The sequence below is a fragment of the Dreissena polymorpha genome, chromosome 2, assembly GCF_020536995.1.
Source record: "Dreissena polymorpha isolate Duluth1 chromosome 2, UMN_Dpol_1.0, whole genome shotgun sequence".
Lineage (NCBI taxonomy): Eukaryota > Metazoa > Mollusca > Bivalvia > Myida > Dreissenidae > Dreissena > Dreissena polymorpha.
The window spans coordinates 41,722,358-41,741,909 of record NC_068356.1 but is presented as its reverse complement, the minus strand read 5'-3'; the positions used below and the strand labels follow the sequence as shown (position 1 = coordinate 41,741,909).

Here is a 19,552-nt window from a genome sequence, read left to right as displayed (position 1 = left end):
CCAAATCACCGAACCATTTCAAAATTTTCTACTTGTTTATGACAGTACGTTCTTTTCCAAGCTGGACAGTGGTGCGCAAGTTGAGAGATGGGTGACGGGCAAAAAAACATCCATCCACTTTCGGGCAGGTCGGTTGTCCGTGAATAGGGTCTTCCCGCCATCCTCCTCATGTATTTGCATTACCACATGTGCGAGTTTCTTTCTGGTTCTCGCATAACCCATCCGAGACATGTGAAGGGACCATTGCTTCAACCATGTTTCCTCTACAGGTGTCAACACCGTTTTCACGCCAATTTTTGAACTGCTGAACTTGTTTTTGACACGATAATGCTATGTTGTTTTAGAGACATTATATGTTTTAGAGGCTTGACAAAGAGACATACTCCCGCTCCTAACAACCTCGGCAGCTTGATCCATCATACAGGAGTCGTATGACTGCCTCTTCGCTCCAACTTGACGGCTCATTACTGCAAAAGAAAAACAAAACCAATTAGATTCTATTATAAGTCATCGGACGTGCAACATAAAAAAGGATCGTTAAAATTTGACAAATGTTAGTCTATCGTTCGGTATTTGGATCAGTCCTTGAATGTGGTATGTAATTCCGAACATTGATTATTCCTTTACAAAACCATACATCTTGATCATGAGTGTTACACATGATCAGAACATGTTTCTTTATTATTTTTCATAAAACGCTACTAAAACGAAATTATTTGTTTTGATATAACTTTAGCAAAAAAGTGTAAAAATTAGCGATCAAATATTTTCACTTACCGGAAGGCTGTGTATATCGGCAAATGTATTTAAAAAAAACAAACTGGTAGCACCTTAACTCAAAATGGCACCGAAAAGAATGGGAAAGGAACTGATGTCAAAATAATTACGTCAGATTTCTGATATCTTTTACGGCACGTGATTGGATAAGAAATTTATATTTTGTTCGGAATCAGGAACATGGTCGGATTTCGGAGCACCCGCTCTACCCGCTCATGACATTGATAAAATTGAACAAGTGCAAAAACAAGCTGCCCGTTTCATAACTGGAGACTACAAATCAAGAAAGGCAGGCAGCGTTACCAACATGTTAAAGCAACTAGAATTACCACCTCTACAAGAACGGCGTAAAATCAACCGTCTAGTGATGCTCTACAAAGTGGCCAAGGGGCTGGTGCCAGCTATACCAGCAACCGATTACTTGAAACCAGCAAGGGTTAAAAGGCAAATTAAGGCAAAACAATATAGTGACTGTGTTACATCAAAAATAATAGATAAACAAGTGATAAATAACGATAGAGGTTTTGTGGTGAAAAACTCAAACAGTAATCAATACAAAAACTCATTCTTCGTGAAAACCATCATAGAGTTGAACCACCTGGACAGTAGAGTGGTCCACGCAGAGACAGTTGAGGGCTTTAAGTCTGCCCTTCATTTCGACCAGGCGCACTCCCCGGTGTACTACGCCGTAACTGGCCCTTCACCGTACCAAGCAGAAGCAGAAACTTGTTTATCAGCAGATTTTCCCCGCATCTATTTATAGCCTCAGATGCGGCACATGCGGTGGTTATCGTTCTAAGTGTTGTTAAAAGCAGACCAACTTGCATCGCGTAGCACTAATATTAGTTGTTCGCAAGCGAGTTAACTAAAAACTCAACATGGTCTTCTACTGGTCTAGTATTGACCGACAATCGCACACCACAAAAATGTTGACGTCACCATTTCATGTGTCACTACTTGATAGCGGAGAGCTTGCCTTACACATTTGACAGCTAAACAACAACGCCGGTATATCGTTTCGTTTGTCATATATTGTGACGGAAACTCTGAAGTTGATGTTACAATGTCTCACGTAAGTGTTAAGTTTATAAAATAATACTTTCTATGGTCATAAGACAAGTAGCGTCTATGTAACTTAACTGGCATAGATCCCAGATAATGACGTTTCGGACATCATATCCTGGTCCAAATAATTAGACGTAATCTGCCGATGTAGATCTACCTCATATTTATTAGTTAGCCACTTTAAGCCAGTCCGGGTTAACGCTAGCTCTCAGGTTTTGTTGAGCCAATTTTTGTAGCATTGTGTGTGTCATTGTAAATGATGTTGACTTGTATACCTTGCAAAATGATAGAAAAACTTGTTAGAGACTGTATGGTTTCTTACATGAACTCAAATAACATGTTTTTAAATTCTCAATTTGGTTTCCGTTCTTTACGTTCGTGTGCTCTACAACTTTTAGACGTAATGGAAAAATGGACTAAATGGATAGACGAGGGTAATAGCTTTGATTGTATTTATTATGATTTTAGCAAGGCATTTGATACAGTACCGCACACCCGATTGATGAAGAAATAAGAGTCTTATGGTATAAATGGCAAAATTTTGAACTGGGTAAAAGTTTTTCTTACTAACAGGAAACAACAAGTTGTTGTAAATAAAAATGAATCTGAATGGTGCAATATTACCAGCGGCATACCACAAGGAAGTGTTTTAGGGCCCACGCTTTTCCTGGTTTACATAAATGACATTGAGGACTTAATTGAAAGTACCATTAGACTTTTCGCAGACGATACAAAACTATTCAACCTTGCAAAATTACAACAAGATACGGACCAAATCCAAAGAGACAATGACAAATTATGTAAATGGAGTGACACTTGGCTTTTGAAATTTAACACTGAAAAATGTGGAGTAATGCATTTTGGAAAAAATAACCCAAACAAGACGGTATGTCTTGTTTGGGTTATTTTTTCCAAAATGCATTACAGATCCTTGTCCAAGCAGGTATTGCTTGGACAAGGATCTGAAAGAAAGATAAATTTCAAGTAAAATGCAAGAAAGGGATTTAGGGATTATATTCAGTCCTGATTTGAAATTTAGAGAACATATGAACCAGTGTATAAATAAAGCAAACAGCAAAATAGGACTAATTAGAAGGACTTTTCTTCACATTACTACAAAACAACTAAGGAAATTATGCAAGTCGTTAATCAGACCTCACTTGGATTATGGTAATATAATTTGGTACCCACGATTCAAGAAAGATATAGACATGGTAAAACGAGTACAAAAACGTGCAACTAAATTAGTATACTATGTTAGACACTTACCATACATTGAAAGACTTAAAATATTGAAAAAACCATCTTTCTCATATCGTCCTTTTGCGTGGAGACATGATTGAAGTTTTTAAAATCTTAAATAAAAAAGAAGACATTGAATTTGACAGATTTTTTTTAATGAACAAATACTACGACAAGGGGTCACTGTTTAAAACTCAAGAAGAAATCTTGTAGAAAGGACACCAGAAAATACTTCTTTTCTCAGAGAGTGATTGATCCGTGGAATAATCTACCAGAATTCGTTGTTACAGCGCCATCCCTTAATACCTTTAAAAAAAGATTGGACAAATACATGGGAGATAAAATGTACTCAGTTATACCAGAGACTACCTGGGTTAACGAACATGAGGGGGGCTATTAGAAGCTGATCCAGCTTGCGGCCCTAAACGGATATGTATGTATGTATGTATTGTATATATCCTCCTATTACTGGGAATCAAGTGGTTAAGGAAACAAGAAAAATAATTTCCGAATATATTGCAGACAATGCTGCAATAAATGATGAACTTTAAAGATTTATTTCATTGGAGACTCTGATGATTTCAGTCTTGAATCGGTCAGATTGACAACGACAAGTAGGTCACGCCTACTTGGGGTTGTCAATTGTGTTTTTTCTTTAAAAATTGAACCAGTATTTGATAAAATATTGCAAAATATGTACATTTCCAGAAAGGAAATTCATTTCTGCCTTTAATAAGACCTAGTTCAGGGAAAGTGCTACCCAATTGATGAAGACATGGCTATTCAAAGCGATGCACCCATCTTTTACAGTTTAAAGATGTCAATTAACATCAGTTCATTACAGTTATCAAAATAAATAACAGTTTCATTGAATAAATACAAGTTTGCAGCTTCAACAGAAGTATAAAAGAAGCAATGATTTTGAGGTATGAATAACTTATTTATCAATTTAATACTTATAGTAATCAATTTATGTAAGGCATATATATAATAATAATATTTTCTAGCATATGATTGCCTACATAGAGCCTTCATATTGAAAGAAAAAAAAATTCTGATAAACAACTGTCTTTGTGTTTTAAGTAGTGCTGCAGCGAATCCAAAATTTCAATCAGATCTGGATTCGAATCCAAATGCCTGGATATCAGATATTGGTTCGAATCCTTATTTGAAAGTAAAAATACGCAAAATAAATTATAATTTATATTGCTATAACCAAAATTATGTTTTGAAACACAGAACTTATATATTTTGTATGACAAAAAAGTCATTAACTTTTATTATTATTATAAACTTTATTACTACAAACAGAGAACAATAATCAAGTTTCAGTTTAAGACGCCTCAAAAACATTTTAAATAAACAAACAATCTGCAATATGACTAGATTAAAGTTGCTTCACAAATCAAAAGTCTTGTCAAGTTACATGTGTCTTAAAGTACCTCAAAATACTGAAAAAGTAAGTTGTTGTATCTAAAAAAAAACACAAAAAAAACAAGTTTTGAATTAAAAAACCCACTTAGTTCTTATCATAACATAATACTTAATATAATACATTATACAACGTTCCTGTATCCTAAGGATTTTTCAATGAGTAACCAATTCTCGCATCAAAATTCAAACTGTATACAAGGGGAACCTTACATACTTTGCAAATGGCGTTTGCTTTGTCAAGTTCTGTTGAATTAGTATGCTGATAAAACCTGAAATACTTCCACACCTAGGATTTTAATTGTTTAGGTGCATCATGAATTTTCTTCTTCCCCATTTTGCACCATCGAAAACGAAAGAAGACTTGTAGTACCAAGTTTTTGTTGAAAAAGTAACGATAATCGTGACAAACTACACACCAGTCAGCCTTTCAAACAGAAAGAAACAATTTAACAAAAAGTATTAGGGCGAAAGAAACAATTACTGCAAAGGAAAGGTTAAACTCAAATAAGATCCGGATTCGAAACCGATTTTACCAATCACTGTTAGATCCGCGAATCCTCGTTTGGATCCTCGAATCTCGGATATTTCGGATATCCGTTGCAGCCCTAGTTTTAAGCTCTACTGGCCGAAGGCCTGATGAGCTTATGTCATGGCTTGGTTTCCGTCGTCTGTCCGTCCATGCGTGCGTTAGACATTTTCTTGTTTACGGGATAAAGTCCACAGTTTTAATCCGATTTGTTTCAAACTTGTTCAGTGTCTTTATATTAATGAGGACTCAAACCCTATTGAAAATGGGTTACATTAGAGTAAAAAATTCAGAATTATCTCCCCTTGAATTTGAGAAAATTGTGAAATAAGGCTTGTTTATGCACTACTTAAGTCCACAGTTTTCATCCAATCATTTCCTAACTTGCACAGTGTCTTTATCGGAATGATGAGTCAAACCCTATTGAAAATGAGCAATATCGGAGTTATAAGTCCAGAGTTATCTCCCCTTGAAAATTCAGTTTTTTTTTATGTGATAAAGTCCATAGTTTTCATCCAATTCTTGGCAAACTTGCACAGTGTCTTTGTATCAATGAGGACTCAAACCCTTTTTTTAAAAGAGCAATATCGAAGCAATAAGTCCAGAATGACATCCCCTTGAATATGAGAAAATTTTGAAATCCCACTTGTTTACGTAATTAATTCCACAGTTTTCATCCAATTATTTCCAAATTTGCACAATATCTTTATATCAATGAGGACTTGAACCCTATTGAATATGAGCAGTTTCGGAGAAATAAGTACACAATAATCTCCCCTTGAATTTGAGAAAATTCTCCTTGTTTGCGTGATTACAATGTAAGTACACAGTTTCCATCTTATTCTTTCCAAACTTGCACAGTGTTTATAGCAGTATAGCGATTCAGGCCCTCATGGGCCGCTTGTTTTATCTTAGCAGGGGACTGTTTGCATTTTTGAATGAGTCTAAACATTATCATAATCTAACGTTCACTTTCTACAAGGCGTTATACACTCTGAACTTGCCATTTTGGCGAGTGAAACAGAAATATCCTGTCAAGTTTAAATAGAACCAATAAACCGATTGTGCAAAAAACAATCGGTACTTACCTTTTTGATTGTCATGGTTGTCATTATTACAGTCTTGAATGGGCTTCGTACATTGTGACGAACTCTTCACATTTAAGCGCAAAGTCGGTATTTCTAGGTTGCCTTATCTCTGAAGCAATAAAACTGACAACCAATAAAGATAACTTGTAATAACACCCCAATCATCGCAATTATCACCATTACATGCTACTTTGCGACAGTTGCATGCTCCATTGATTACAGCAGTGTCGCTTACATAACGGAAATCGATTGCATAATGACTGCCAATTACGGTATCAGCTTTGAATAGAATACATTCGAAACCTCAGAATTGGGATATGCAGCCAATTTATACAAGGTTTTTCCGGTAGTATATATCATAGATAGTGGTTAACAGATTAGCACAAAAGAGTTTTGTTTCTGATGATTGGTAAATGCTAGTGTTGTAACAGCTTGTTCTTTGAAAAATATGAACATAACGCTTGTGGTAACATCTGTAATGGATTCATGTCTTTACTGGTCTTTAGAATAATGTATTTATAATATGGATAGCTCATTTGTTTAATATTTAGGGCGATGGTCATGTGGTAAATTATGGTTGTGCAACATCTTGTCCTTTAAAGGGACTTGTTCACAGATTAAAAAAAAGCTACATAATGTGATTATTGGACAGATTTTAAGCTAGTATGTATGATTTCAACGTCAACATATTTGTCTGAAGTGTCATCCCGGATTAGCCTGTCCAGTCCACACAAAATAGTCTGCGACAACACTCTCCACTGTCATGGACTTTGTTGTTTTAGGAAGTCTCTTCTGAGAGAAAATTCAGTTTAAGCAAAATGTGTGCAGTCCGCGCAGGCTAATCTGTGACAACACTTGACGCTTATGCAATGAGCCCAGTTTCCTAAGAAGGTGAAGGTGCTCATATGAACATGTAAGAAAAGAAAGGTATTACAAGGCCTCAAGGCCAACATGCAGCTTGGTCAATTGATTAATGATTGCGTTTCTTTCTTTTGTCTGAAACAAGCTTTTAAAGGGCTCTGCGCCCTAAACAGATGGCTGGTGTGGAGTGGGGAAGATTTCCTTAAATAGATACTTTTGTTACTTTGCATAGCTTCTGAACGCTCATTTGTTTTCTTCAGCAAGTTCAGGAAATATGAATTTTATCCCAATTTAATCTTGGTAAAGTTTGAAACGGGGCCATCAGTCATTAAAAACTTCGTTGTAGTAACTTTTTTCTTACCAAACAATACTATACATTGCCGTCTTGTTTTAAGAATAAATTCTATGTCTGCACGGAGTGGGAGGCATTACTGATTGCCCTTGTCTGTCCTTATGTCTCTGTATGTACCGAAGTTTGTATTTTGTGGATCTTACTGATACTTTCACAGTTTTACAACCTTCATGTTTAGGGGATAATTAAGAAATTAATTTTTTTTATAACAACTATTGGCAGATAATGGCCCTAAATTGTCTATTATTCCTCTAAGGAATATAATAGTTCCCAAGTTTCATGAAGTCTTTGTCTCTTTTTTAGCTTAAATGCATGGCAGATTGTGTACAAACTTTCACAATTGAACAACTTTAATGTGAGATGATCATAAAGAAGGAATTTTCCCTGAGATGAGATTTGACAGAATTATAGTGGACTTGTCTGTGTCCAAATATGTGCCCTGGGGGCATGAATATCTGTGACATATTTCTTGTTACATGTAGTAATAGTTTTTGTGTTATTTAAGAAACTTATTGATCAAGTACTGAAAATGTTTAAAACATTCATTTCCAATAAGTGCAGTCGCAAAAACACATATATAATAGTTAAACAGATGCTTGGGTACTATTGAAATGGCAAAAAATCCTTATGGCGAAATAAATCCATACAATATGGCATGCCCTACTATAAAAGTGGATAAGGCAATCTAATGTTTACAACCAGCCAACCATATGCCACATCACCACTTGGTATCCTGCATTTATACATATGCTAGTAAGACATCAATGACAACAGCTAGTGACAAGTGGTTAATTGATTGATAATAAACACGTTGTAAGATTTCAGTGGTTGATGACGGTTTGTGAAAGAAAGTTTAATTTATTTTATTATTTGATCATTCCATTATCGCTAAGGTTGTAAATCTTGGCGAAGGACCATAATGGCTGTCAGCAGTTTGCAGTTTGCTATGAACAAGGTAACCATATGTTTAGTTTTGTTCAAGAAATAATTTTTGTGCAAAATATTTGAATTTCAGTATGTGTATTTAATCGCTGGTTTTGGTAAAAAAAATTTACAGTTGATGAGATCTAATACTAAAAAAAATATTTTATACATTTATCAGAGTTTTCTTTTCCAGAAACATTTGTAATGATCAATATAAATAATTTAAGATATCTAAATATTTTGGGAATTGAAAAAAAAAAGAAGAAAATTTTAACTTATATAACCACAAATCATATTTTACAAAAAAAACACAAAAATTACGGCGCCTAAAATGCAAGATTTTGGATATTAATTCACACAGTTTAAACAGTTTTTGACAGTATTAAAGCGGGTATATACGATCTTGTCAAATATTTATTAATTAATATAAAATGTGTAAAAAACTTATTATATATACATTTCAATATAAACTAAAATAAAAGTTAAGAAGAACATGTGTCGAAAAAAGCGAAATTAGCCATATTTTTCATTCTGAAATCGAAAAAGGCTGTACAGCAGAATGCGCCAGTATGTATATAATGCATGTACGATGTGAATCTAAATTTAGTTTAACGGTTCATTTGAAATTCCTGCAGCAATATAGATTCATACGACACACGAACACTTGCTTAAAAGACGACAGTGATTTTTTTGCTTTTTTTGTTACAGCCTGTGGCATTTGGATTGGGAAGAATAGCGCGATAAACCATGAAATTACGAAACATTATAAATATGATTATAAGAACAGAATTAAAATTATTAAAGTATGTTTGACAGCATTTTTATATTATAAAGTGCTAATTTAATGTGTTCTTACAATGATGACAATGTTAAGTTAATATCCTTCCACATGCATATTGAACTTGCAATAATCTATATAGATTCTTAAATATACCATTTAATCATAACCTCTTTAACAGTAAGAATTTAATTCAGTATTTTTTTTAAATTAAATATCATATGGTGAAAACATTAACAAATATTTAAAAAAAAAACACGCTTTAGTGGTCTTGCTATGTCAATGATGTATTAAATGGAGTTAAAATAATTTATTTCATTTCTTTACCTTTCAACATCTTGCACTTGACATCCTCCGTTCAATGCTATTTCAATAAACTGTAAAGCATGACAAACATAGTAAAGCAGAATATGCATATGAATCTGATTATACACAGATCCACTAACATTTAAATCATATCATGTTTGTCTCTTTCCATTTTCGAACGATACTCATCTTAAATGCATTAACTTTGTGAGTACCGGTAGACTAACTCCAATTTCCCAACACTGATTTCCGTGATGCACATTCACTGTGAAGATTTCTAATAAATATTTGTTGTTTTTATCTCAAACGTTGTATTTTGCGTTAATTGACACACGCATTAAATTATTCCGTAATAACCATATGATATCCGTTGTTAATTTGAAAGTTATTTATCATTTTCGCCGCTCATCGCAAATTTCTCGTCTGCTTGCCGCTATCTTGGACGTGTGTAAAAACAGGTGTTTACAATCGGGATACATCGACTATCGTCGGTATCCTCCGCAATATAGAGAGAGATGTGAATAGCAACATAAAATCGTATTCAGCTAAATTCACGAACAATACGTAAGTCAGTTGTCGTTCGGCAACAACTCGACAAGCTCGATCGGCACTCGTTCGTAATTATTGCTAAATTACATTGTAATCTTATTGGCTTTATTGGGAAAATTTTGTCTTTTTGGGGGAAATTTTTATCAAATTTTTTGGAAAAAACATCATTTTTTGCAAATGGGAAGCAGCCGAATATTGGCTGTTATTTTCGGCAAAAAAAATCACTGTACGAATGCATCGGTTATTTTAGGAAAATATGTACGAATTATCTTCGTCACATTCGGCTCGGGGCGCTAATTTGTATTTGCTGCATTTTATGAAATTCGTCTTAAATGTATCATTTTTCCTGCATATTGTGTGTTATGATAACATACTTGTATCAATATATTACAATTTAACACATATAAAAATCGTATATACCCGCTTTAAAACACAAAACAATAAAAGAAACCGAAACTAAATCATGAAAATAAAATAACAACTAGATTTGCAACTTCAATTCTGACTTTCTTACAAATAAAAAAATAGTGTGTCCTAAATGATGTGCTTGTGTTTTTATGAACAACATCCATTTCTATGTTGTTTTGTATTTCCATATCATAATAGTAACGTAAAAGATGGTATTAAACATTTTACAACAGTTTTGGATATGATATCCCTTTAATTCATTATACCCCCATTACCATTGGTTATGGGGGCTATATAGGCATACATGCCAGACGTCCCTATCTTGGCGGGACAGTCCAGCTTTTGGGCTCTTTGTCCTGGCATCCCGATACGAGACTATTTGTCCCGACTTTCGTTAAAAACAATATAAGGTCTATAAGTTCCCAATAAACTGAGCTTTTCGAGCTCTTTCTGGCTAAAACTTACCATCGCTAATCGCTTTATTGCCCCAAATTAACAGCCCACTTCTACTACTTGAGTGCACCAGTGTCATTTTTGACACCTTATCAGCGATTTATCGGCAACTTATTGATTTAATCAGCATTCACACCATGGTGTTTTTATGATAGGGGTCTCTAATTGCTATTGAAAGATGTATCGTACAGTCAGATATGCGTTTGTATTTTCTGGCCCAATCAAGTCAAAGATACTATTATCCTAAGTATTATACAACCTTAGGTTATAAATCGTATCAAAACACCGATTTTGTACATCAAACAAATTGAATGATGACCAATATACATTGATGTTTCTCACAAATTACCTTTCTTTTTCTACTGATTATCAGAAAATAGTTTGTACATATTGCATCAATCTAAATTTAGAGTTAATTTACAATTGGTTGAATTAGAACAGCTCAATGCGCTCATATCGTGTCACACGATTTACATATGTTCAAGGGGATATGCTTGTACCAATTGGATGTTAAATCAAGGCATACAGGAATTCCCCTCATTTCAGTTTATGGAGTGTGTTTACTTCCGGAAAATGAAGAATGTCTGTGTTCACGAAATTCTGAACACGCATTTATCAATATTGGGCAGAAATTTAGAGTTTTGTAAGTAATATACTGACTATTGACTAAAGAAAACGTGGAATGATTGATCGTTTTAGGTGTCCCGCTTTTTGATCAAATGTCCCAAGCATTTTTAATGGCAAGTCCCAATTTGGACTTGAAAAATTCTGGCATGTATGTATATAGGAGTCACGAAAATTTCATCCGATCTTCACCAAACTTGGTCAGAAGTTGTATCTAGGTGATGTCTAGGTCAAGTTTGAATATGGGTCAAAAAGTAGGTCACGGGGTCACTTAGTGCGTTTTAAACCGAAAGTTTGTCCGGACCATAACTATGTCATTTATCGTTAGATTTTAAAATGACTTGGTACATTTCTTCACTATCATGGGGCGGTGTGTCATGCAAAAGAAGTACGTCGATATCTCCAAGTTCAAGGTTACACTTGGAGTTGCCCATAAATGAGCATGTCCGGGCCATAACTTTGTCATTTAATGTGAGACTTTAAAATCGTTGGGCACATTTGTTCACCATCATTGGACGGTGTGTCATGCGGGCCATAACTATGTCATTCATTGTGAGATTTTAAAATCATTTGGCATATTTGATCACAATCATTGGACGGTGTGTCATGCAAAAGATTTACGTCAAGGTCACGGTCACATTTAAAGTTCAAAGGTCAAAAATGGCCATAAATGAGCTTGTCCGGGCCATAACTTTGTCATTTATTGTGAGATTTTAAAATCATTTGGCACATTTGTTCATCATCATTGGACGGTGTATCATGCGAAAGAATTACGTCGATATCTGCAATGTCAAGGTCAAACTTACTTTAATACTTTATGTACGCAATCCTCGTAGTATCACAAAATAAAACGACATCAACAGAACGCTCCAAATTAGTCAATTGTTTCGCGTTGCAACTCTTTATAATTCATAGGCATTTAAATCGCCAAATGATGCATATAATGGATATTTTAGAGCATGGTAAATGTTCCGTATTACTGCTTGCTCACAAATATCATAACTACAACGAAAGTTTGCGAATCTGAAACATTTTTCTTTTATTTGGCAATTTACCGAAACGTGAAAAGGTCCTTTTAATCTAATGGTGCAATACATCTTTTGTCAGCATACAAAAAAGTTGTACATGTTAAAGTTAAGTGTTAGTGTTATTCCAATCAGGAATCCATTTCAGGAGCACAAAATTAATGTTATAAATTAGATAAGGTTGACTTGTCACAATGCACACTGGGACATACCATTCATGTGACATTCTAAATGGGTCGTCAAGGTTAATGGAGCTCATTGTCAGTGTAGCACACTCTATGTATAATTATGATGTTGATTGATGGGACGTAGAAAGCTAGATGCTATGTACTCTGAAAATTAAAGTTTTAATGAAGAGATACCAGATTGGCTTTTGAGTTGTTACTTCAAATTGCCAGAAAATGGGATTTGATATAGAAGAAATATATTTCTGGGAAATGTGGCTCAATGCGTGTGTGTTAAGTTTATTTCCAGATTAGCCAGTGCAGTCCGCAAATGCATTAAGGTCCGTTTTCCCAGACCAATGACCATTTATTTACATATGCTGAGTATACTATTGTACAAATAATCAGAAAATGTTCTGTTACAGTATTTTTTTAAATAAAGAAACTGTACTGAGTGTAAAAATAAAAATCTTTAAATTGGCAGATGTTAAGCTTGATTCCTGGACTTTTGTTTGACTTGAATTTTGATGCATCCTATTGACATGTAAGCCACATTTTGACTTTAAAAATATTGTGGCACAGTCAAAATTTTAATGTACTTTATGACGTATCAATAGTTGAATACGGTTTACATTTCTGCTAATAGTATAGCAGCAAGTAACTTACACTCCAACATTTGACTCAAGGGGGCAAAGTTACAGCTCTGTTTATGGCTACAGTGTGGACAAACAAACAAATAGTTCCTAGTGTCTTTACTTTGTAATTCATTGAATGTTAATATGGATTAATTGATTAACAATTGAAATACATGTAATTAATATGGGGTCAAGTTATTGTGTTTTTAACACAATAAATTTATTGAGTCTAGAGATAAAAATTTAAGTAATCAGGTTTAGGTGGTCAAAAAATGATGGACATCATGATTGATTGTCAGTAATTGTAGTAAAATACATCTATGTGCTGTTTCATATCTGCCAAGAAATTTCTTTGAAATGAAAAAAAGTTTTTATCGTGGCTCATATAATATTATAGATAATACTGATGAAAAAAGTAGTTATTATTTAATGACTTTACTATTTTTACAAAATGTTAAACATGGCAACTCAAAATGAACGGACAAAAAGAAATTACTTCTTTTGATACAGTATGACAATATCAAATAAAAAGTACTGTCCCTCACAAGCTTGTGCCATATGCGCAGGCTTATCTGTGACAACACATGCATCCTTTTCCCAGAGAGTGGCTAATTTTCTAAGTTAACCCTTTCAGTGCGGGAACCGAGTTTTGAAGGCCTTTGCAAACAGTTTGGATCCAGATGAGACGCCACAGAACGTGGCGTCTCATCAGGATCCAAGCTGTTTGCTATTCTGATAGTATTCTTTGAAAAAAATCGAAGAAAATGCTAATTTTAGAAATTCAGCAGACAACATTTTAGCAGACGACAAAGCGTTAAGTTGGAGGTTGGGGCTGAAAAGAGTGCATGATAACTGTCATGATTGTCAGTGATATGCCAAGAAGGGCAAGCAACAATACTATCTGAAATGTTACTTTTCTGTCTTAAAGGAAAATTCAATAGTGTAATAAAAGCCATCCTTTGAATTGTGGGTTGTTTCCTAGCGAATTCACTAGGAACTTGTCTATTGGTGAAACTCTCTTTGCACTTTAGCATACTTCAGACAGGTGCACTGTTAAACCATTTCTATTAATCAAACCAATTCTCCTAGCCACTTTTTCCAATTTTTGCCACATCAAGTAGACGCTGTAAAGTTATCTTTTCCCTTGGTACTGAACTTATCATTAGAGTATAAAGGCTTAGAAGTCTGCGGGAAGCAGTGTTTTCATGGGATTGGCATTATATTTTGACAGGGATTATAGAAATTGTTTTTAAATTAAATTTTGATCATTCTAACAAAGAAACATTTTAACAATTATTTTTGAATAAATAAATATCTTAATATATCGGAAAAGAAAGTGTAAACAGGTTGACAACATGCACAGTCAGGTCAGATTTATTTTTGTTTTATTTTTATATTTGTATTTTTTTCCACTTTTGTTTGAAAACTAAGGGTTGGGAAATATATAATGCTTCATGAAGGTGCATAAAATGTACTGAATATTCAAAATAGTAATTGTAGGCTATATTTTTGTAAATTATGACTTTGTACTCTATCATAATAGTTTTTGCCACTACATGTTTGATATTTTTATGATGGTATACTATATATAGAGTTCATAATGATAAATATGTTGTTAGCTATATCTATATGATTACTGACCACCATGAAATTACTGAAGAAAAAAACACAGCAAAAACAAACAAACAAAGGAGTCTTAGTGTATGTGTCATAACGCAGTAGGACTTATAGGGACTTTCATCTGTGCTTCAACACCTTTAATTCTGGCTTTAATGTGTGTGTCTTTTGATAAAACGTATGGCTCTTCCCATAAACTTTGAAGGACTTCATAGTTGTCTACAACACTCTGGAGATTGTTTGCCTTCACAGGTCTAACGGGTAGGATACAGTTAAATCATGCTTAATTTTTTCAAAAAGATTGTCTCGTTTTGGAGAATTTTTGACAAGTTTAGACATCTCGTAGGTAGTGTCAAGAGCATCACGCATGATTTTTGATTGTTTAACTGTGCAACAACATCAGTTTTGTTTTGAAAATATGCGGGTTTTTAAATAAGGAAGCATTATAAAACATATCTGTTCAAGAGGAGATTCAGCAAATCATCTCCTAGCTCAGCCTTCTTTTCTTTCTTTTTTTGTCAAAAAGCGGTCAGGCTATAGCCTGACCGGCCGACGGCCCACGACGGCCCTGAACAATAATTTCCTGTAAGATTGGGTTTCATCTTGAAGATTGAAAGTAGTTACAGCAATGCAGTATACTAGTGTTAAATATTTCCTGTACTAACTATCGATTTGATCCCACTTTTACAGCGAATTCGGTTGATTAAAGCCTTGTTTATTAAATTTCATCTATAACTAACGGCAAGGCTATAATCAACGGCACGAAATGACGTCATCAACTGCCGAACTGGGACTACTTTTTCCCACGCACCTCGTCACCTGTATTTGCCAAGTGCATCAATAATAAAAACAATCTCAAATGTTTGTCAATCTTAATGATCTTAAAACAAAGAAAAGTAGTAAAAAATGTGTTTGTTGTCATTAATCATCATTAAAACCTCTAGAATTAGGTAAATTTAACACTATGTTGCAAATAGGTTCTGTTGTTGTTGCTCCCCTTTGAAGAAGTCAGTTCGAGTTGCTCCCCTTTGACCGTAGAAAACAATCGTCTGGACCAAGAAATCCTGTGTTAATTTACAAGCTGTACACAGATATGCGTTCATCTGATTTTTCTTCAAGTTAGCACCCTTTCTACCTGGCCATATGCACAAATGAAACAACATCCCAGTGGTTCTTGCGTCAACAATTGGGTGTCAACAAGCTGGCAAATTCCTGGTCCACAAACTTCGAAATGCAAACATTCCACCCACTGAAATAATGGCCATAACAGGGCACACAAATGTCCAGTCCATAACCGATTATTCCAACATATCTGTTGCACAGCAGCAAAAGTGTTCATTCTTGCTCAGTCCAGTAAATGTAACAATCCAACAGATTCCTCTTGTTCACCTTCATGCACCAAAACTATGGCCGAAATGCAGCCTAGACAACCACTGTCTACTGTCGAACAACTTCAACAAGTTGATCTTGATGTTCGCCCCACCCAGTCACTTCACCAGCAAATGTCTTTCTCTAGTTCGAACAACTTTGCCTCACAAATCTTTGGTGCCACTTTCCACATTCAAAATGTTAATGTATATAATTAGCTTAAATCCAAGTAATCTTTGTTATTTCGTCACGAAATAACCACATATTATAACAAAGAAGCAAATATTGTGCACCTCGTGATCGACTTTGATATCGAAAGTGAATTGTGTGTGGTGTTAGGCTACGTTGTAAACAAATGTAGTTCCTTGTATATAACAACTTAATGTCATATTGATATTATACAACTTTAAGATTCGCAATTCAATATGATTAAAATTGTAATTAATAATGCTCGACTCTTTGTTACAGAACGATATTCTGATTAAAAAAATGATTATTTGATCAGCGGTTATTTTTGGAACGCGGAGAAATACACTGACCTTGGTTACACTACAGTCATTATCAAAGTACGACATGATGGAGTGTTCAACTAATTCTAGCAGTTCCAGCACCAACTATTTCAATTGATCTGTTCCATGGTTCACATTGACAGTAACTACATTGTAATCAGCAAACTTGCCTAATACAACTATTAATATTATTAGCTCTATTGGCCGAAGGCCTGAAGAGCTTATGTCATGGCGTGGTTTCTGTCGTCCGTCCGTCCGTGCGTTAGACTTTTCCTTGTTTACAAGATGAAGTCCACAGCTTTCATCCAATACTTTTCAAACTTGTTCAGCGTCTTTATATTAATGAGGACTCGAACCCTATTGAAAATGGATTACATCAGAGTAAAAAGTCCAAAATTTCTCCTTGAATTTGATAAAATTGTGAAATAAGGCTTGTTTACGCAATTAAGTCCACAGTTTTCATCCAATTATTTCCCAACTTGCACAGTGTCTTTATCTGAATGATAATTCAAACCCTATTGAAAATGAGCAATATCGGAGTTATAAGTCCAGAATTATCTCCCCTTGAATTTGAGAAAAAAAATAAAATTCAATTTTTTTATGTGATAAATTCAATAATTTTCATCAAATTCTTGGCAAACTTGCACAGTGTCTTTGTATCAATGAGGACTCAAACCCTTTTTAGCTCGGCTGTTTTCGGAGAAAACCCGAGGTATTGTCAAAGCCAGCTCGCCGTTCGGCGTAGACGTCATGCTAAAACCTTAACATTTGCTCTAAAATAAAATGCTTCCACCTTCAACTTTGAAACTTCATATGTAGATGCACCTTGATGAGTTCTACACGCCACACCCAATTTTGGGTCACTAGGTCAAAGGTCAAGGTCACTGTGACCTCTAAAAAAAAAAAAAAAATTCTGACAAGCTTTCGCAGCCGAGCTCTTGCTCGCGGTGCTCTTGTTTAAAAAGTGCAATATCGAAGCAATAAGTCCAGAATGACTTCCCCATGAATATGAAAAAAATTTGAAATCCCGCTTGTTTATGCAATTAATTTTCAGTTTTCATCCAATTATTTCCAAATTTGCACATTATCTTTATATCAATGAGGACTTGAACCCTATTGAATATGAGCAGTATTGGAGAAATAAGTAAAAATAATCTCCCCTTGAATTTGAGAAAATTCTCCTTGTTTGCGCTATTAAATACACAGTTTCCATCTTATTCTTTCCAAACTTGCACAGTGTTTAAAGCAGTAGAGCGGTTCTGGCCCTCATAGGCCTCTTGTATAAAGTTATTTTAGGGTAAATTTTAGATAGCAATTTAATCCTGTCATGTAAAAACTTGTTCTTGATGTCAACATTTTATTTATTTGAAATAACAGACAGTAGAATTTCTGACAATTTTTTGTGATATTATCTTTAATCAATGCTTTAAGTTAAAAAATACTAGGAAAGCAATGTATTACCATGATCGCGATGTTTTAAAACAATATCATATGAAGATGATACCTGCCCTGTACCTACCACATTTGTAGCCCTAATGTGCCTGAGCAGACTACGCCCCTGTAGTTTGATATCAGGGGTCCAATTTAAGTGACATATCAAGCTTGAAAGTAGAACATGCAGATTATAGGGTACTAGATTTATCAGTATCACATGGTAGAGTTCCAGATTTTAATCTGGTAGAGTTCTAGATTTTAATCTTGTGAGATTCATGTGAACCAGAGCATTTCATCACTTTAGTGTTTTAGTAGTGCAATAGAGTATATAAAACCCCATTGAATTAAGTGTTCCTCACTCATATTAAATTTGGGGAGAAACTGTAATAAACTTTTGATACATTATTCAGTTGTATCTGGAAAAGGCGTAAAAAAAATGAGCGCACTTACCTGTGATGCAGTCAAAACTGAGAGAGAAAAGGTAAATAACTAATAAGTATTACCAAAATTATAACATAATCTTCATATGACAAATGTGGGCTTTGGTATATACTTTTTCTATATTTATTGTAAATTGAATACACCTAAACCTATTTAAATAATAACTAATAATACATGCAAAAATAAACCAATACTATAACAATAATAAAACAATATGATAGTAATAGTAGTGATAATACAATTATAACAATAATAATAATATAATAAATATAATCAGAATAATAGATACTGTAGTCATGTTTTCACATTTTACCAATAAATTTATGGTAAACAAAAGGCTTGAAATAGTATTTGTATATCAAATACATTGTTTGCAGTTTGATCTGGAAAAACAGGTGCTCTGTAAAACTGATAATATTGATAAAAGGGAAATATGAGCGAAACGAAAACCTTTGAAAAGAAAACTAGAACACTGAATTAATACAAGCAGTTGTTTTAAGGCCTTATCAATAAAATGGTTTGTTTCTCGATTCCTGGGAGACCCCTTTTATCCATTCACTCTTCCTATCAACTCAATAGTTTATATATGTGCGAAAAAAAGGGATCCAATTTATTTTCTCCTAATTTAAAGTGTCTTCATAATTTTTACTAAACAATCTGCTTTCTGTGCAAAAGACAGAAATATTAGTTGTTCCGGACTGCAAATTGTCATAATGTACTGAGACATTCTAGCTCAAAACACTTATCCACGCTTAACACCTATCTGATCATAATGGCCTCTGCATTATGTTCATTTTTAGCTCATCTATTTTTTGAAAAAGAATTATGAGCTATTGTCATCACCATGGGGTCGGCGTTGGCGTCGGCGTCCGGTTAAGTTTTGCGTTTAGGTCCACTTTTCTCAGAAAGTATCAATGCTATTGCATTCAAACTTGGTACACTTACTTACTATCATGAGGGGACTGGGCAGGC

The 19,552-nt window shown here is 34.4% G+C and overlaps 1 protein-coding gene across 4 annotated transcripts in view; it reads left to right on the top strand.

Annotated features, from left to right (window-relative positions):
* Positions 1–1,691: 1,691 nt before the first annotated feature.
* LOC127866743 (bifunctional 3'-phosphoadenosine 5'-phosphosulfate synthase-like) overlaps positions 1,692–19,552 on the top strand; it is a 38,853-nt gene continuing 20,992 nt past the window's right edge. The window contains exon 1 of one of the 4 annotated variants that reach the window (XM_052407518.1): positions 1,692–1,849. In XM_052407518.1, the coding sequence (XP_052263478.1) occupies positions 1,841–1,849 (9 nt within the window). In that variant the 5' untranslated portion in view covers positions 1,692–1,840. Of the gene's footprint in view, positions 1,850–8,115; positions 8,301–14,551; positions 14,579–18,411; positions 18,621–19,552 lie in introns of those variants that run through there. The other 3 variants (XM_052407514.1, XM_052407517.1, XM_052407513.1) reach the window with 3 other exon arrangements.